General features: G+C 35.2%; 1 protein-coding gene across 6 annotated transcripts in view; it reads right to left on the bottom strand.

The window, feature by feature from the left end:
• Positions 1-17,101, bottom strand: part of NAALADL2 (N-acetylated alpha-linked acidic dipeptidase like 2) — a 1,363,282-nt gene that overhangs the window by 935,973 nt on the left and 410,208 nt on the right. For 2 of the 6 annotated variants that reach the window (XM_086674743.1, XM_086674744.1), the window contains exon 1: positions 290-10,673. The exons of the other annotated variants lie outside the window; for them this stretch is intronic. In XM_086674743.1, coding sequence (XP_086530869.1) covers positions 290-322 — 33 coding nt within the window. In that variant the 5' untranslated portion in view covers positions 323-10,673. Of the gene's footprint in view, positions 1-289; positions 10,674-17,101 lie in introns of those variants that run through there. 6 annotated transcript variants of the gene reach the window in all.

Raw genomic sequence — 17,101 nt, 5'->3', positions numbered from 1 at the left:
CCAAATTTGGGTTTCTGTGTTGGTTGAGTTTTTGAGCTCAAAGAGACAGCCAGCTTCTTTTGAAACTAGAAGATTTGCCACCTCTTTTCCTCACACCCAAAGCACACCTTGAAACTCGGCAGGGGCACAGGCAGGCATACACACATGCACACACACACTCACACACATGTGCGTGCGTGTGCACGTGCGCACACGCACACACACACACACACACACACACACGAACACTTTGTAACAGAAACTGCTTAAATTTCGGATTGGAAACATTTCAAAGACTGTTGGCACTTACCTTGCAAAGATGTGTTAGGTAAACTTGCTTCATTCTCTCCCATTTTATTATTTCTTTTTAAAGGGGGCCAAGCAGTTTCAAATTGTGTCAGTTACCCTGCAAGCTTTGTGACCTTCTGACTTTCTACTGTAGTATTGTAACAGTATACTACCTGCTTTCTTCTGTGAATAATTACCATTCTGCTTCCTGAGTTACCTGGGCTTGCAGGACCTGTTTTACTATGAAATGAGATCACATCCTTTGATCCAATGTACTGCTATTAATGTGTGCTTCACAAAATGTGGCTTTGTTTTAGTTTTGATATTGACTTCTAATTCTCTCCTTTCACTTTAGTCTAGAAACGTATTTACATTTTCCCTGAATGTCGATACTACCAACACACCATGGTGCAGGGCCAGAGTTTTGTTTGTTTTTTAGTTCTCCCGACCTGTTTCTCTTACAGAAATAAAAAAAAAAATTAAAGTGAATTTTGCAATGTTCATTTAAAAAAATACACAGACATAATGAACAGCATGGGAATGAATCAGTTTTGTGCAGTGGTGTAAAGACAATCTTTGGACTATCTCTAGTACTAGCTGTGGAACTATAAGAGGGGGCTAGAACTTCTTTGAGTCTCAGTTTGCTCGACTGTAAAATGGGGATGGTATCTATTTCCAAAGGTTCTTATGAAGACTGAAAGCAATAATGTATGTGCTAAACACTGAATGGCAGATGATAAACACAATAGAGGCAATATTTTCCCTCCTCCCCTCCTTTTCTTCCTTTTCCCTTCATCTTCTTCCTTCTTTCTCTTCCCTTGTCCTTCCTCCCTCTGACAAGTGGAAAGAATGCCCAAGTAGAGCACTGATGTCACTATGTCCTGAAGCCAGCTGTCCTACTTATTAACTGAGAGATCTTTAAAATGTGATACAATCCAATCTTGGAGCGCCTCAAGGTCCTCATTTGTAAAAGGATACTGGTATTTGCATTGCCTTTTTACCAGGAACAGAATGAGTATTAATTTAAACTATTGTGCTTCAAACAAAAAATAAGCTCTAGCAAAGATAAGCAACAAATCAGAGATTATCTTTACTCATTTGTAAAAGTGAGAGAGGAAGTACATCACAAAAGTAAATCAATTTATTTAAGCTCTGTCTCCCATAAGGCATCTAGAACAAAAGACAATCTCTAACTTTCCCCTCCAGAATTTCTTAAAAATTTTAGCTTTGTTCAGACTAGTTTAAAAAAAGCCCAAGATTCAAACATCTTCTCCTTTAATGGTTCTTTAATTTTCAATTTGAAAAGAATCTGTATACCATGTTTGCTAGCTTATTAATGAAAACACTGATTATATAAGTTATGTAAACAGGAAGGTAAACAACTAGAATAGTTACTCTCAAAAATATTAGCAATAAAAACAAACGTGACATAAAAAAATCCTCATCACAGTTAATTTGCATTTTTTTCATTACTTCTCTGGGTCTCAGTTTCTTCATCTATAAAATGATCTGGAACATTTACCGTCTAAGCTCCATTCTCTCATGATAAATGACAAAACCTCTGATTAAAATCTAAGTTGTGGTTCGTTCCAGAATAGAGTAGTCTTTTGCCTACTACAATTGCATAATGTATATATTTTGTTACATACTTTACCAAATATAACTGGAAATTGAATGTTTTCCAATAAAACTATAATCATCACATTCTGACTTCCCCCATAACAGGAGAAACACACATATCAATCCTCCTTCATTATAACAACTTGGAAATGTATTAACATACCTGTCCCAGGCACCTAAAATTAGTCAATAACCAGTATAAAGCACCTCTTATCTACAAGTTGAATTATGGAATGTGTGAAGTTACACTGAAAGTAGAATAAAGAAGTCCTATTCTAAGGCAGAGGAAAAACATAAAAACACCAGAACCCCCAAAAGTGCTTGTAGCTGCCCAGAAAGTAACATAAATGTATACTCAATTATACTGAAATAGCTTCAATACGTATAAAATGCCATGCATTCACTTACTCATTCACTCTCTTTCTCTTGTGCTCCTCATATGCCTGGAAAATTCTCCTCTCATCACTTCCTCTTTGCCTTACTAATTCATATGCAGGAATTCTTCTTCAAACTAATCTTGGTTGAGACTTCCTCTATATGCTCCCAGATGCTTCTTAACAACTTGGAATTTTCCTTTCACCATGGCTCTTATCACGTTACATTGTATTGTATGTACTGCTTATTTCTGTCCTTAGGAGCTGTTGTGTTAAGAGACCTTTTCTGTGCCCACCACTATATCCCTGTAACTGTGCTTGGTAGCACAGTTCCTACCTCATATTATTCTTTCAACAAATGTTATAAAGATGAATAAAATTACCATCATCAGAAAGGGTGAATTGAGGGATCTCGAAGAAAAGAAAGACATAGATTGGCAAAGAAGATGATGAAATATATTCCAGTAGGAAAAAAATGCCAAATTAAATTTCAAAAGTGAAAAGAAATGGGGGTAACCATTTAGGTTTATATGCAAGAGAAAATAATTAAGAACTGGAAGGTTAAAAGGGATTAGGACATTTATGAGAACTCCCAAAAAATAATTAAAGTAAATGAAAAAGGAAAAAAAAATAATGAATGCATTCATTTAAAATATACATACCCGCACTCATACCAAAACCAAATAACATTGGTAGTGTTAGCCAAAATAACTTTACTGAATGGTGAAAGGAACAATAATTATAAAATTAACAAGACTTTTGGAATATTGGGAAGAAAATCTATGAGAGTGACTGAGATAACACATTTTTTAAACCACTTAGATGACTTAAGAGAAAACAACATCTACAGCCATATAATCTTTTTGTGTTTCTAACATTATCTTTTTTTTTTTTTTTTTTTTGTAATTTTATTTACTGTTTAGAGAGAGAGAGAGTGCAAGCAGGGGAGGGACAGAGAGAAAGGGAGATACAGAACCTGAAGCAGGCTCCAGGTTCTGAACTGTCAGCTCAGAGCCTGATGCAGGCCTCGAACCCATGAACCATGAAATCATGACCTGAGACAAAGTTGGATGCTTAACTGAGCCACCAAGGCGGGCCATCTAACATTCTATTTCTAAAGCAAACTTCAAGGAGAGAGTGGGCACAGAGAAGGTTATAAATGTTATCCGTTATCTCAGAGTGCAGTTTCTACCTAGAAATTACCCAAGAGGAAGAAACCAATGTTAAAGTTTAAATCTGTCATGGGCAGTTATTAAAGTGATTATGTAGTTCTGTTTTTCAAGGGAAGATACATGTGAAAATTTGGAAAAAAAATTATGAAGTCATTCAAAATTCTGAATGTTGGCATTGTCCTATAAAACATGGAGTCCCGGGTATGTAAAAGTCACACACTTAGTAGTTACATAGACCTGGTACTTATCTTGTCAATGAAAAGTACAACAGTAGGAGAACAAATAATCTGGTCAAATTATCCATATCCATACATATGGATATCCATAGATATACATGAAGAAAAAAGGATTAGAACTATCAAAACTGTAATCTTCTAAATCACTATGAGGAAGAAATTCCATGGTTAGCAACCAGAATGGATCTTTGAGATTATCCTTTCAAGAATTAGGTAGAGGTGCTTGAAGAGTGCCAAAATATACCACTCTAAAATATACCACTCTAAAATAGGTCTCATTGGCATATGGATTATTTTGAGCTAAATGCCCTTGAGAAACAGCAGACACTTGAAAAGTTCTTTTCCTCCTCTCACTGCCTAAAAATAGAGTATAAATTTCTTCTTTTGTAAAGAAAATTTACATGTATAAAGGAAATTTCCATTTGTAAAAGTCGGAGACAACTCTTACCACTTGAGAAACAACCTTCCTTAACATGCATTTTCTTCCCTCATTTTCCCATAACTTGCCTCTCTTTCCCAGGAGCCCCAACCCCTTTCCATTGTTTAGCCTAAAATGGTGTAAACCTCAATGGGTCTCCTTGAGTCCCATTTCCTTGTGAGACTCCCATGTAAATCTACAGAATTACAACTGTTCCCCCATCCCCCTTCTCTTGTTAATTGTTAATCTCTTTTATCAGTTTGCTCAAAGGCCCAACCAGTGAACCTGGGAGGGTAGACAGAAAAGTTTTTTTTTTTTTCCTCCCATACACGCTCTTTTATCAAGAATATATACTGGTGGTGTTTATTTCATGCATTTTGGAATAAAGTAAACCTAGTTTCTATCCAGTCCTGCTCCAATGTTTCAACTGTGTCAGTCTGTTTCTTCATCTCTAAAGTGGAACTAAGTAACAGTATTTTGAAAGAAATTAAATGTTTATTTAAATGTTGAACATGGTCCTGACTGCCTTAGTCTCTAGAGCATGCAACTCTTAATCTCAGGGTCATGAGTTCAAGCCTCATATTCGGTACAGACCTTACTTTAAAAACTTCAATCAATCAATACTCAACATGGTATCAGGCAAATATAGGATGGTTAGTTTTTAAACATCACTTCAAAATAAATCCCCAATCCTGTCAAACCACCCCAAATCTGACAAACATTCAAATATTGGAAACAGGACATAAAATTTTCTGAATTGAGCCTAGTTTTCTTAAAATTCTTTCTTGATTAAAATAAAGCTGTCAACAGTGTAAAAATGAAAAAGTGTGCACCCTGATATGATGAACCATTTGGCTTTAGACCCAGGCATTTCATCACTTAGCATTAAAAAAAAAAAAAAAAAAAAAAAGGCCTTTTAAAAATGTTTTTGTTTTTTGAGAGAAAGAGAGCAGAGTAGGGAAAGGGCAGGGGATGAATAGAGAATCCAAAGTGGGCTCTGTGCTGACAGTAGAGCCCCGTGTGGGGCTCGAAGTCATGAACCATGAGATCACGACCTGAGCCAAAGTCTGACGCTCAACCAACCTGAGCCACCCAAGCACCCCGGCAGTTTTGATTAAAGATTCTTTGTTGAAGCCGTAATTTTGTTGTTTGATGGTAGCCAAGACTTTCTAGTTTAGGGCTGTCTGATGCTCACAACTGCTAAATGCTTTTGAGTCCTACCAGAAATAAGACAGGTCAACTAAGAAAGGGGGAGAATGTATATACTATACAAGAAGAATGGGTAGAGATATCAAGATTTTCTCATGCTAAGCAATATTTGCTGAACATATTCTATGTCCTCTCTTCCAGATCTGGGTATGACCATTTACCCAACTGCCCTAGACAGAAACCGGATTTATCTTTAGCTCTATCCTCCCACATTCCCCAAACAGTCCTAAGTCCTTAACAATTCCATGTCCTAAATGTCATTGAAATTCATCTTCTTAACTTTCCATATACTCTAGGTAAGGTCATTATCATCTCTTGCCAAGATAGAAACTCCCTAAATGAATTCTCCCTCTCCTCTAATCCATCCTTTCTATATCTGTTGAGTCATCTGACAGATAAAGAGTGATCTTCCTAAAACACAGTCATGTCATTTTCATGCTTACATATGTTCACTGGTCCCACAGCTTACTCAATAATGTCAATACATTATCACCACAATTTCTATCCCATTGACTGCTAAATCCCATTATCATCTAATTCATTTAACTTCAGCTTCTCTGACATTCCCAAGCACATCTGATATTAATTCTAATTAGTTGAATACATAATATGTACATAATCAAATTTACTCTCCTATACCTGTGAATATATATAAAGCTGGTCAAAACAATTAAGGTACACTCAGTGCTTTGTATTAGGATTGACTGGTGAGCAAAAGTAACCTAACTAACTAAATTTTTAATTCTCTTTTTTTTCTTCATAAAATTGCATATAGAATCTTAAGAAAATTTGTATTGATGGAGAACAAAGAAAGCAACTACTTCTTTCAGTAGTAAGATAAATCTATCAACAAGGAAACAAGTAATAATTAATGGCAAGGAGAGTATTATCATTTTCATGATCTTTCCACTACAGTTTTATTAAATGAAAAAGCCAAGGAACTATATAAATTATATCCTAACACACACTTGCACACACAACAGAGTTGCTTAACAATTACTGGTGGTTTATAGGCTATTTCACATAATTAAGATATACAATGACTCATCTAAAAATAACAGACACATGGAGATGCCAAGTTGGAAGTCAGGTGGGAGTGACACTACAAAGCATTCTAATTTGCTGCTGGGAACAACACTCTTCCAGTTGTGGAAGAACTGCATAACAAAACATTAAATGAAAGCTTGTAATCATAGTGTATAGTGACTTATGCACTTTTTATGAGGATCCCATGAAATCTTGGCTTACATGCCAGAAAATTTTAAAGCAATATACTCTTGTTAGCAATCTTAGCCTCATCCATGTGAGTCTACTGATAGTGGGAAGACTAGTTATGATAGCCATCTAAGTATCATCTAAAAAAAAAGAGAAAATAGTAAAGTTTAAATGTATATTTAATACTATCATGGAACTATAAAATGCAGTACACACACACACACACACACACACACACACACACACACACACTTGATTAATTTATGTAGAACTATTCAACAAACTCTGGCAAAACTCCCTCAAGAAGAACCCTGAGGAAAGCATTAAATGAAGACACATGCTAACTGCTGGGCACAACGTAGAATGATGGACTTTTCAATTTGAGAATGTTAAATCTACAATAAGGCTGGAGAAAAATCTCCAGCTAAACCCCTAGAACACCAAAGTTAAAAGGAACACCAACGTGATAGAATGATTTATCTAATCTTTTTAAAATGCAATCAGAATGCTCAAATGATATTAGCTTGGAGATAAATTTATTTGCTCAAATCACCCCGAAATGACCAATTCTCAAAAAAGTTTCATCTCCATGTCAAAGAATGATCTAAAACAGCTCTGAAAATATGTTACCAGTACAACTTAGTCATTCATGTTGACAGTTGAAATGTCTTCCAGTCTTCTGCCTCTTAGCCTCAAAGAGCAAGACAAAATGAATGCCAACTGTGCTGCAGGAATTTGGCAAATACTAACTAGATGAAAACAACATTTAACAGCTGTTGGGGGTAATGGCCTTCTCTGCTAAGGTGAATCTGAGGTAAGAGGTGAGGTTTCTCATTGTCTTTAGAAACATCCTCTCCCTTTCACTTAATATCTTAGTAATAGAACACAGTAGTAACTTAAACAATCACTTATTAAATTTAACAGGTTTCAATTCATGAGTATGAACAAAAGTAGTCAAGAATAACTAATTATGGGGAACCAAAGAGAAAGAGTTTATCATTTTGTTACATAATATTTCTTTAATTTTTAATTCCTGGGTTTTTTTTTTTTAATGTTTCTTTTTCTTCTTCCTCTTCCTCCTCCTTTTTTTGAATAAAGTCTAAGTGGAATAACAAGCTTTCCCAGAAAAAAAAAAAAAAAAGATTCCAGCAGAACTACTTTTGTTCAACATCATAATGGGCCACTACTTTCTACTGAGAATGTTTTCTTTCTGAAAGCTCTTCTGCTTTCCCTGCTGACTACCAGCCAGCTAGCATTGTTGCAGGATTAAAGTCGCCAACCTCCCCCTAAGTAGCTAGTACTTAAAATAGACTTGCTCTCAACTGAATGTCTGTCTTTCCTATGGTGACCAGATTTACAAAATGAAAAAAAGAAAGGAAAAAAAGACAAATGAGGGAGATAAACACAGCTTTTCTGGATGGATTTTATAGAACAACAGGCTAAATGGGTAGAAATCTATATTAAAAAAAAGTATTCCTGGGACACTGGGAAATATGGTATCTGATCACCTTGGACAATGAAGAGATCACATGTGAGCAATTTTAAGAATGAATAAACATAAAAATAGAGATACATATGCCATTGCTAAAGGTACCTCTAAATAGTTATTATGCCCCTCCCACCTCTTCTAAAACTTTCAGTCTTCCTATAGCCTAACATATCAATTTTTATTTCCTTAACATTTCTTCTTTAAAAAGCTGGGCAAATATGGCTCTGTTTTCCAATTCTCAAGCAGATATTGAGAGCATTTATTAGTGCTGTTTTTAGATCTGACAGATTCATAAGCATTTAATTAATACTTGATTGATTAATTGAAAACATAATTATATTTCGTCTTTCTCCAAAAATCCTTAAAATCAAAGTGTAAGGGAGATTATTAATTACATATGTTACTAGTATTCTGCTTCCTTCCGAAGGGGTCAGGATATGAGGCCCCAAATATGGCACTTTGGCATAAGGACTGTTTTGAGCTAAAGGCAATTAGCTCTCTGCCTTCTCCCCTTTCTATTTACAAGCAGGACACAAGTTTCCATCTGTAATCATGTTTCCCTCTCCCTTAGCAGGAAGAGAATTACTGTGGAGACAACTCTTAGTACCTCAGATAACTCCTATCTGAAACAAAACAAACAAAAAACTATTAAATAACCCTTGGTTTTACAATGTGATCCCTCCCCTCCCCATCCCATAACTTACCTCCCCTTACAGAAACCCCAAACGCATTTTCCTTTGTCTAGCCTAAGATAGTATATAAGCCTCAAATTCTGTCTCCTAGAATCAGATTCCTTTGTGAATTCCCAGTATGTATGCATGTAATTAAACTTATTTTTTTCTTCCTGTTATCCTGTGTTTTGTCAGTTTAATTTGCAGGGTCCCCATCACTGAACCTAAGAGAATAAAGAAAAAAAGCTATCTCTCCTACCCCTCTTTTCTTTAGTTTTCCAAAAATCTAAAAAACTCTTTTTACTTCAGATTGGTGATAAATCAAAAATTATAATATTTTAAAGTTCACAACGGTTTGAAGAAATGAACCGACATTGAATTACCCCTATTAGCACCTAATGAAACACAAGTTAAATGGTGAAAACAAAGATGACAGTGTAAAATCCATCAAGAAACTGGAAGGCAATTTAAATTATTAAAGTTAAAATTAAAGAGAACATTCTACTTTCTAATTTAAGAGTTATTTTATGACACCACAAATCTAAACTTATGTGCCCTCAGACATTTGTTTGTCTGGATACTTTTTTAAAAAAAAGTTCTGAATGATTTTAGGTGAGTTATTCGTTTTCCAGTGGATCCAGTCTTGTTTGATTTGTTACTTATTTATCCTCTGAAGCATTTTAAATATACAACCTTTTACTTTTTACAACCAAGTCACCTGAGGTTTCTCTCAATTTCAGTGTCCAAATATAATGTAAATATATAAAATTGTATCAATATAATAGCTCATCTTCACCAACAAGTTAACCTACTCGAATTGCTTTATTTGAATTTCAATTTGGTAATGAGTTAAAGATGATTCCATTAAGTGGCCCATGTCAATGGAGTTCAGAAATTTTCCGATATGAAGAGGAAATTGCCTTTAGCAATGTAAGTAAACATTTTTTTTAGATGTTTATCATACTGGCTGTCACCATCAGGGCTCTGTGTGTGCAGCTCGCCCTGCACCATAGTGTAAGTAAAGCCCTGTTGCCACCACCTAAAAAAACAAGAAACAAACCAAACCATTTCTTGTAGTTCTTGTCCAATGATAAGGAATTCTATTAGTTTATCTGAGAAAGTCCTTACTTAGCTTTTATCCTTAAGAGATGTTTTTTATACATTGAAATATTTATTTTTCTTTCACATTTTATGTATTTTCCCCCCTTTGTCATCTGGGTTACAGTTTCTGGCAAAGGAATCTGTGTTTTTTCTTATCCTTTATGTTCTTTATGCCATGTGTCTTTTGCCTCTTGCTGTTTTTATGTATTGTCACTTGTTTTTAGTCAATTTGATTATTATGTGACTTGCTATAATTTTCTTTGTGTTTCTCATGCTTGGAGTTTGCTGAAATTCTTGGATTTGTCCACTTACAATATTCACCAAATTCTAAAAAAAAATCTGCCATTAATTGCTACCTTCAATATTTTGTCTCTCCTTCCTTCACTCTTCTTTCCTTCTGGTACTCTAATTACACACACATTATAAAAAGACACATAGATATAGATGTAGATATAGATAGCCAAGCAGTTCCCTGAGGCCCTGTTAATTTTTTTCAGTCTTTTTTCTTTTGTATTTATGTTTGAATAGTTTCTTTTGCTATGATTTTCAGTTCACTAATGGTTTCTTCTGGTTTACTATTCTACTGTAAATCCCATCCAGTGAAATTTTCACTTCTAATATTTTATTTTTCATTTCTAGAAACTCTAATTGGAACTTCTAACATTTTCAACATTCTAACATTTCTAAATTGTTCTGTTTTTTTCCCCCTTATTAGGTTGTTTGCCTTGGTATCATTGCAAATATTGATAACAGTATTATTATTTTTTTTTAAGTAGCCTTCACATCCAGTGTGGAGCCCAATGAAGGGCTTAAACTCACAATCCTGAGATCAAGACCTGAGCTGAGATCAAGAGTCAGACGCTTAACAGACTGAGCCACCCAGGTGCCCCAATTAACAGTAACTTTAAAGTCATTTGCTAATTCCATCATTCTGGCTCTATTCCTATTTAATTTTTCTTCTGTTTATGAGTCTCAATTTTATGCTTTTTGCATGACTAGTAATTTTTGATTGGATACAGAGCATTTTGACTCTATAACTTATACACTGTCAAGTGATGAATTTTTTTTATTCCTTTAAAGATCCTGGACTTTTAGGTACCCTGAGTAGGACTTTTAAATCAGCCTTATTGTTTGGAAAATTATTTTGTAGGGTTTTTTTATTTTTATTTTTTTGCAGGCCTAGAGTACACTTTACCCTAGACCTAGTTTAGCCATACCACTAATATGTATGAGACTTTTTAGAGCTCTACTGGATGCTTTGTGCAGTCACCAGGTTTTTCTACCCTTATTGGCAGGCATATGAATGATTCGTAGCTGGTGTGAACTCTGAAAATAGTCCAATTTAGAGCTGTCTCATAATTGTACTTTCCCAATAGTTGTTCTTTGCTCAGTATCATGGTGTTTCACCCTTTGCACTTATTGCTATTCAGTTAAGTCTTCAGAGTACTCTTCTGCAGATGCCTGGAGCTCTTCCTTTGTGTAGCATCTCTTATCTCCACATATAATGATGGCTCATTCTCCTCAAAGTTTCATCTCCTTCTCCTCAACTCAGGATATATTTGAGTTCTTTCTTCCTTTATCATATTCTAGAAATTGTCTCTGGGTAGAAAGCCAGGGCTATTTTCTAAGGCTCATTTTATTTGATCTCCTTTTTCAGGATCACAGTCCTAGGTTTCCTGTTGTCCAATGTCTGGTGGTAACAATTGTTTTAGATATTTTGCCCAGTTGAATTGTTTTATGGCAGAAGGCAAGTTAAATAGAATTTACTCCTGGGGCGCCTGGGTGGCGCAGTCGGTTAAGCGTCCGACTTCAGCCAGGTCACGATCTCGCGGTCCGTGAGTTCGAGCCCCGCGTCAGGCTCTGGGCTGATGGCTCAGAGCCTGGAGCCTGTTTCCGATTCTGTGTCTCCCTCTCTCTCTGCCCCTCCCCCGTTCATGCTCTGTCTCTCTCTGTCCCCAAAAAAAATAAATAAAAACGTTGAAAAAAAAATTTTAAAAAAAAAAATAGAATTTACTCCTTTATAGACAGAGCAAAAATGGTACAACCTTTCTGGAGGGCAATTTTGCAAAACTGTATCTAAAGTATTAAACAAAAATCATACCATTTGAAATGTCACTCCTAGGAAATTTTCCAAGACAATAATCAGAAATATGTGCAAATTAGTTTATGTAACAATATGTTAGTGTTGTTTACAATATTAAAAAATATATAATTAATTAAATGCCGACTACAGCTTTTTAAAATTCATTATTATACAGTAGTATAGCAGAATAATTTGCAATTGTTAATACAGAAACATTCATTGACTAACAAAATGTCCAGAACACTGCTGCATTATATTTTTGTCACGATATATGATATATGCTAAAAATATTATAATCGTCATTATATTAAAGAATTATTGGTGATTGTCAAATTTCTTCCTTGCATCCTTCTTGAGTTTTTTTGAAGTTTATTTATTTTGTGAAAGGGAGCGAGTGGGTTAGGGGCAGAGAAAGAGGAAGAGAAAGAATACAAAGCAGGCTCTACACTGACAGTGTTCAATCTTGCCAACTGTGAGATCATGTCCTGAGCTGAAATCAAGAGTCAGAGGCTTAACTTGGCCACCCAGGCGCTCCCTTCTTGAGTGTTTATATTTTAAAACTAGTTATATATTACTTTTATAATCAAAATAAAGCATTTATTTACCATTGTGAGAAAAAAATTAAGTCTTATTTATGAATCTTGACTGTTCTTCAAAATAGAAAAATAAAAGAGGTCCTCAATTGTGCTTTCAATAAATCCATACAGTTTATCTCTAATTTATGTTTATAAATGGAATTTGAGTTTGTTATTCTTGGTAAATAGCTAATAAAAGAAACATTTATATGTGTATAAATAGGTACTCAGTAAGTTTTAATAAATTTAGCTGTTAAGGAAAGAAATTTTTGTAAACTTCAATAAGAATTCCTTAAAAGAACCTAGGAGAAAAAACTGTTATAATTAGAAAAATATAAAATTTGGATGTTCGGGGTGCCTGGGTGGCTCAGTTGGTTGGGCATCCGACTCCAGCTCAGGTTATGATCTCACGGTTCATGAGTTCAAGCCCCGAGTCGGGCACTGTGCTGACAGCTTGGAGCCTGGAGCTTGCTTTGAATTCTGTGTTTCCCTCTCTGTCATCTCCCCTACTCACACTCTGTCTGTCTGTCTGTCTCCCTCTCAAAAATAAGTAAACATTGAAAAAAAAAAGAAACTTGGATGTTCTATTTATGGGGGGTGCTGGTGTGGGGGGGAGATAAATATCACTCAGATTTCATAGCTTCTTTCCTATACCCCTATACTTTTACAAAGACTGATACACCATGTTGATTTGGGAAATTTTAGTACGAAAAGGAAACAGCAGGTCAGCAGAACAATTCTGTTTGAGCTGGGAAGAAAGCAGACAAGAAGCTACCTAAGAAAAAACTGTCATTCTCCAGAGAACTAGTAAAATAAGAAAATTAGCTTGACGTTTCTTGTTCTTTATAAAACACTATCTTCTTATAATTATTAGATTATCACCAGAAAAAATACAGAGAAAAAGTAAAATTTAAATAATAAATTATTCCATTGTCTTAAGTATCCAGTATTAAATCCCAGAGACGGGAGGAGAACATGGGTAGATACAGATATAACATAGATGTAGAAAGATATAGATATAAATATAGTCAGAGGTATAGACATGAATGGAGATATAAAATCTAACAATGTACAGAACATTTTCAAACACATTTTTTTCTGTTAAAATTACCCAGTAAATATCATTCTATTGACATCTTTTTTATGGACTTGGGAGTCAGGTAAGTGTACATTTAGGTCCGGGCCACAACTTACTCCCAGTGTGACCTTGAACAAATTATTTCACTTCTCTGAGACTCATTTATTTTTTTTTTCATTAAAATGGAGAAAACACCTGAGCCTCCATGTGGATTAAAGGTGATAATTACATATGATAATGCAGGGCCTGATTATTATAGGTTCTCAATAAATTTTGGTTGTAATGCAGATTGTTGTTTTTGTTTTATTATTATTATAAGACTTACAAGTAACTGTGATATACAGCTTTTGGAATATTTTCCCAAACCCCAATGATCTCTTTTCTAGTCCCCAAATCCACAGGGGTAGAACATTTTGTTCTATGTAATATAGTTCATTCCACAGGTTACAGTTGACCGAACCAATATATACATAAAACTCTATCTAGAAAGACTAGAGATTTTTCCCCTTTCAATTCTGGTTTGGACTGCAGGTTAAGGTTAGGCTTAAAATTTAAGGTTAGGCTTGTAACATGTAAAGTCAGGAACTATGCGTGTAGCCATGTTCAGCCATGAGATCAGGGACCCTTAGAATAGCTATTCACAGAAGGGAGAATAATGAAGCTGATTTTTGGAAGAAAAGGAGATAAGAGGGAAAGAGAGAAATTAGTTTGGATTACAAGTGGATTTTTCATTAGTTTTGTTGTTTCAAAGGCCTAGCCCTTGGATTCCATGAATAGACAGACCCTTCTTGCTTCGATGAATGTGAGACAAATACCTCTTTGGTCCTATACCAATTAAATTCATAAAGAATGGTTTTGAGAACCTGTTCTATTACTCCCAGACCACTTAGCCTGACCAATGATAATGATATTCATCAGAGACTATAAAAAAAAATTATGTAAGAACTGATGAACAGCTTTCTTTGTAGAGAGCAACTGCTGTGATTTAAGACAAATTCATCTTTTCTGGGGGGAAGACTGGAAGAATGGTAATTTTGAGTCACAAGCCTGAGTAGAGTAACCTGAGGGAGATCATGTAGAAAGTTTTAGAATGTAAAATATGTTTGCTATCACTGGAAGGCAAAAAAGGAAGCATCCTGCTTCATGCCTTATAAAGCTTAACCTACAGAAAATAATAATCCAGAAGACTGGATTTTTTTAATATTAGACAGTCCAGATATGGTAAGTTTACATACAGTACAATGGTCCCTAAAGATGTCCATGTCCTAATCTTTAACTCAATCTTGGTACTTATTAGGTTACATGACAAAAGAGAATTAAGGCTGCACAGGTAATTAAGTTTATTAATTAGGTGACCCAGAGATGGAGAGATTATCCTGAATCATTCTGAAGGGTCCTTTTTTTTTAAATAAAAAAAAATTTTTTTTAACGTTTACTTATTATTGAGAGATAGACACAGAGCGTGAGCAGGGGAGGGGCAGAGAGAGGGGGAAACACAGAATCTGAAGTAGGCTCCAGGCTCTGAGCTGTCAGCACAGAGTCCGACGCGGGGCTCGAACCCACAAACTGCAAGATCATGACCCAAGCCGAAGTCAGTTTCTCAAGCAACTGAGCCACGCAGATGCCCCGACATGAGTCCTTAAAAGTAAAAAAGGAACACAGAGAAAGGAGGTCAGAGAGGTGTGATATGAAGAAGACTTGATCTGCTATTGTTAAGATGGAGGAAGGGGATGTAAGCCAATGAATGCAGGTGGCTCTCAATCGTAGGAAAGACAGATTCTTCCTCAGGCTTCCAAAAAGGAACACAGTCTTGTAGACACCTCAGTCTTAACCCATGAGACCCATGTAGGACTTCTGATCTATAGAACTAAAGGGCAATGATTTAGTTTGTTTTATTTTGTTTTGTTTTAAGACATTAAGTTTGTGTTAATTTCTTACAGCAACAATAGAAAACTAATACAACAATATTTCTAATTACTGAACTGGAATCATATTTGTGACTTAAAGTAACTATAGGTATGTTCTATCCAGTAGGAATAAAGGTCATGACATCTGTCAGGGTTTTCATCCAGGAAAGGTGGACACTGAATCCATAAAGTTGAAAGGAATAAGGGAAAACTACAATGAATTTAGACTGTGAACATATCATGAAGGATTCTTGCTCAATCTGTTAGTTATAATAAATATGCTTTTATTAATTTTTTAATTTATTTAGGCTACAGTTAGCTTGAATTGGCTTTGTTCTTTATCACCGAACAGTTTTAATGACTAGAGCTGTTCAAGATAATTATCCCAACAACAGGTACAAATGGCCTCAGGCAGGGCTGTTGAATACCCCAGTCTTAAAATGAGAATGATCTAGGGTTTTTAATTTATTTTTTAACAAAAGTAAATCATAACACATGCTATAAAAAACACCTCATTTCATCCTCACAATAATGTCAAAAAGCCAACACCATGTTATACACTGAGACATCAAGGTTCAAAAAATTTAAATATCATTGCAAAGGTCGTAAGTGATGGAAATGGCATTCAAAGACACTTTGGTGTCTTTCTGACACAAAAGCTTTATCATTCATTCATTCAGTACATGTTTATTGATTACGTACTATTTACCGGATACCATGCTATCTAGCTTGCTGACATTTAATAAGGCCTCATTGCATGGCAAGTAATATACATATACTAACTCATGTAATCTTTGTTCTATTATTATGTCCATTTTACAGATGATACCCAAATAGAATAAGAAACTTGTCTGAGGACTTGCAAATGACACAGTCAGGGTTTACTCTAGGCAGTGTGATTCTTAGTGACTTTTAACCATTTATCTCTACTGCCGCCTGTCCTAGGGCTGAATATACAGATATGGTCTCTGCTGCTGTCAAAAAAGGTTACATTCTAGTTGGAGAAACAGATGAGAACAAAGCAAGTAAACAAGTACTAGCTATAATACGGTTTATAAGAAAAGGGCAGGATGTGATTAAAAGAATAACAAGATGCCAATAGTTGTTTAGGGAAGTGATATTTAAAATAGAGATAAATGTGAGGAGCCAGCCATAGAAAAGTTTTGAGAGTGGCGAGGGTGGTGTATCAGGCAGCATGAGAGAAAGCCTAGAGGTAGAACAGAACTTGGTCCTTTCTTTCAGTTGAAGAAAGGACACTGGGTCTGAAGCACAGGAGTCGTTACATAAGATCAGTCCATAAGAATCGTAGCAATAAATGGTCAGATTTAATATTGGTTTTATAGTTCTTCATTATGTGAAATAAGATTTCCCCACAAAATTAATAAAATTAATCAAAAATCTTATTTTCAAAATGATTTATGCATGTGTAATAAAATAAATCATTTGTCTTCCATTTACCTATTTAGAGGCACCAGCATTGCCACTTGCTCACACATGCGAGCAAAGCACCGCCATTACTGAACATCAGCTCTTCTAGCTGCAGACACAAAGGCCTCTAGAGTCTAAATAATAACCAGATGGTTCACTTGCTCAATTCATTCCGAATTTCCTAGTTATCTGCTCAGTGTTAACTCATGGTAAATATACTAAATTAACTATCATTTTCACTGGTTATAAGTAAAATCA

Source organism: Puma concolor, chromosome C2 (assembly GCF_028749965.1).
Source record: "Puma concolor isolate L17-30 chromosome C2, mPumCon1.1.hap2, whole genome shotgun sequence".
Lineage (NCBI taxonomy): Eukaryota > Metazoa > Chordata > Mammalia > Carnivora > Felidae > Puma > Puma concolor.
This window is presented reverse-complemented; position numbering and strand designations above follow the sequence as displayed.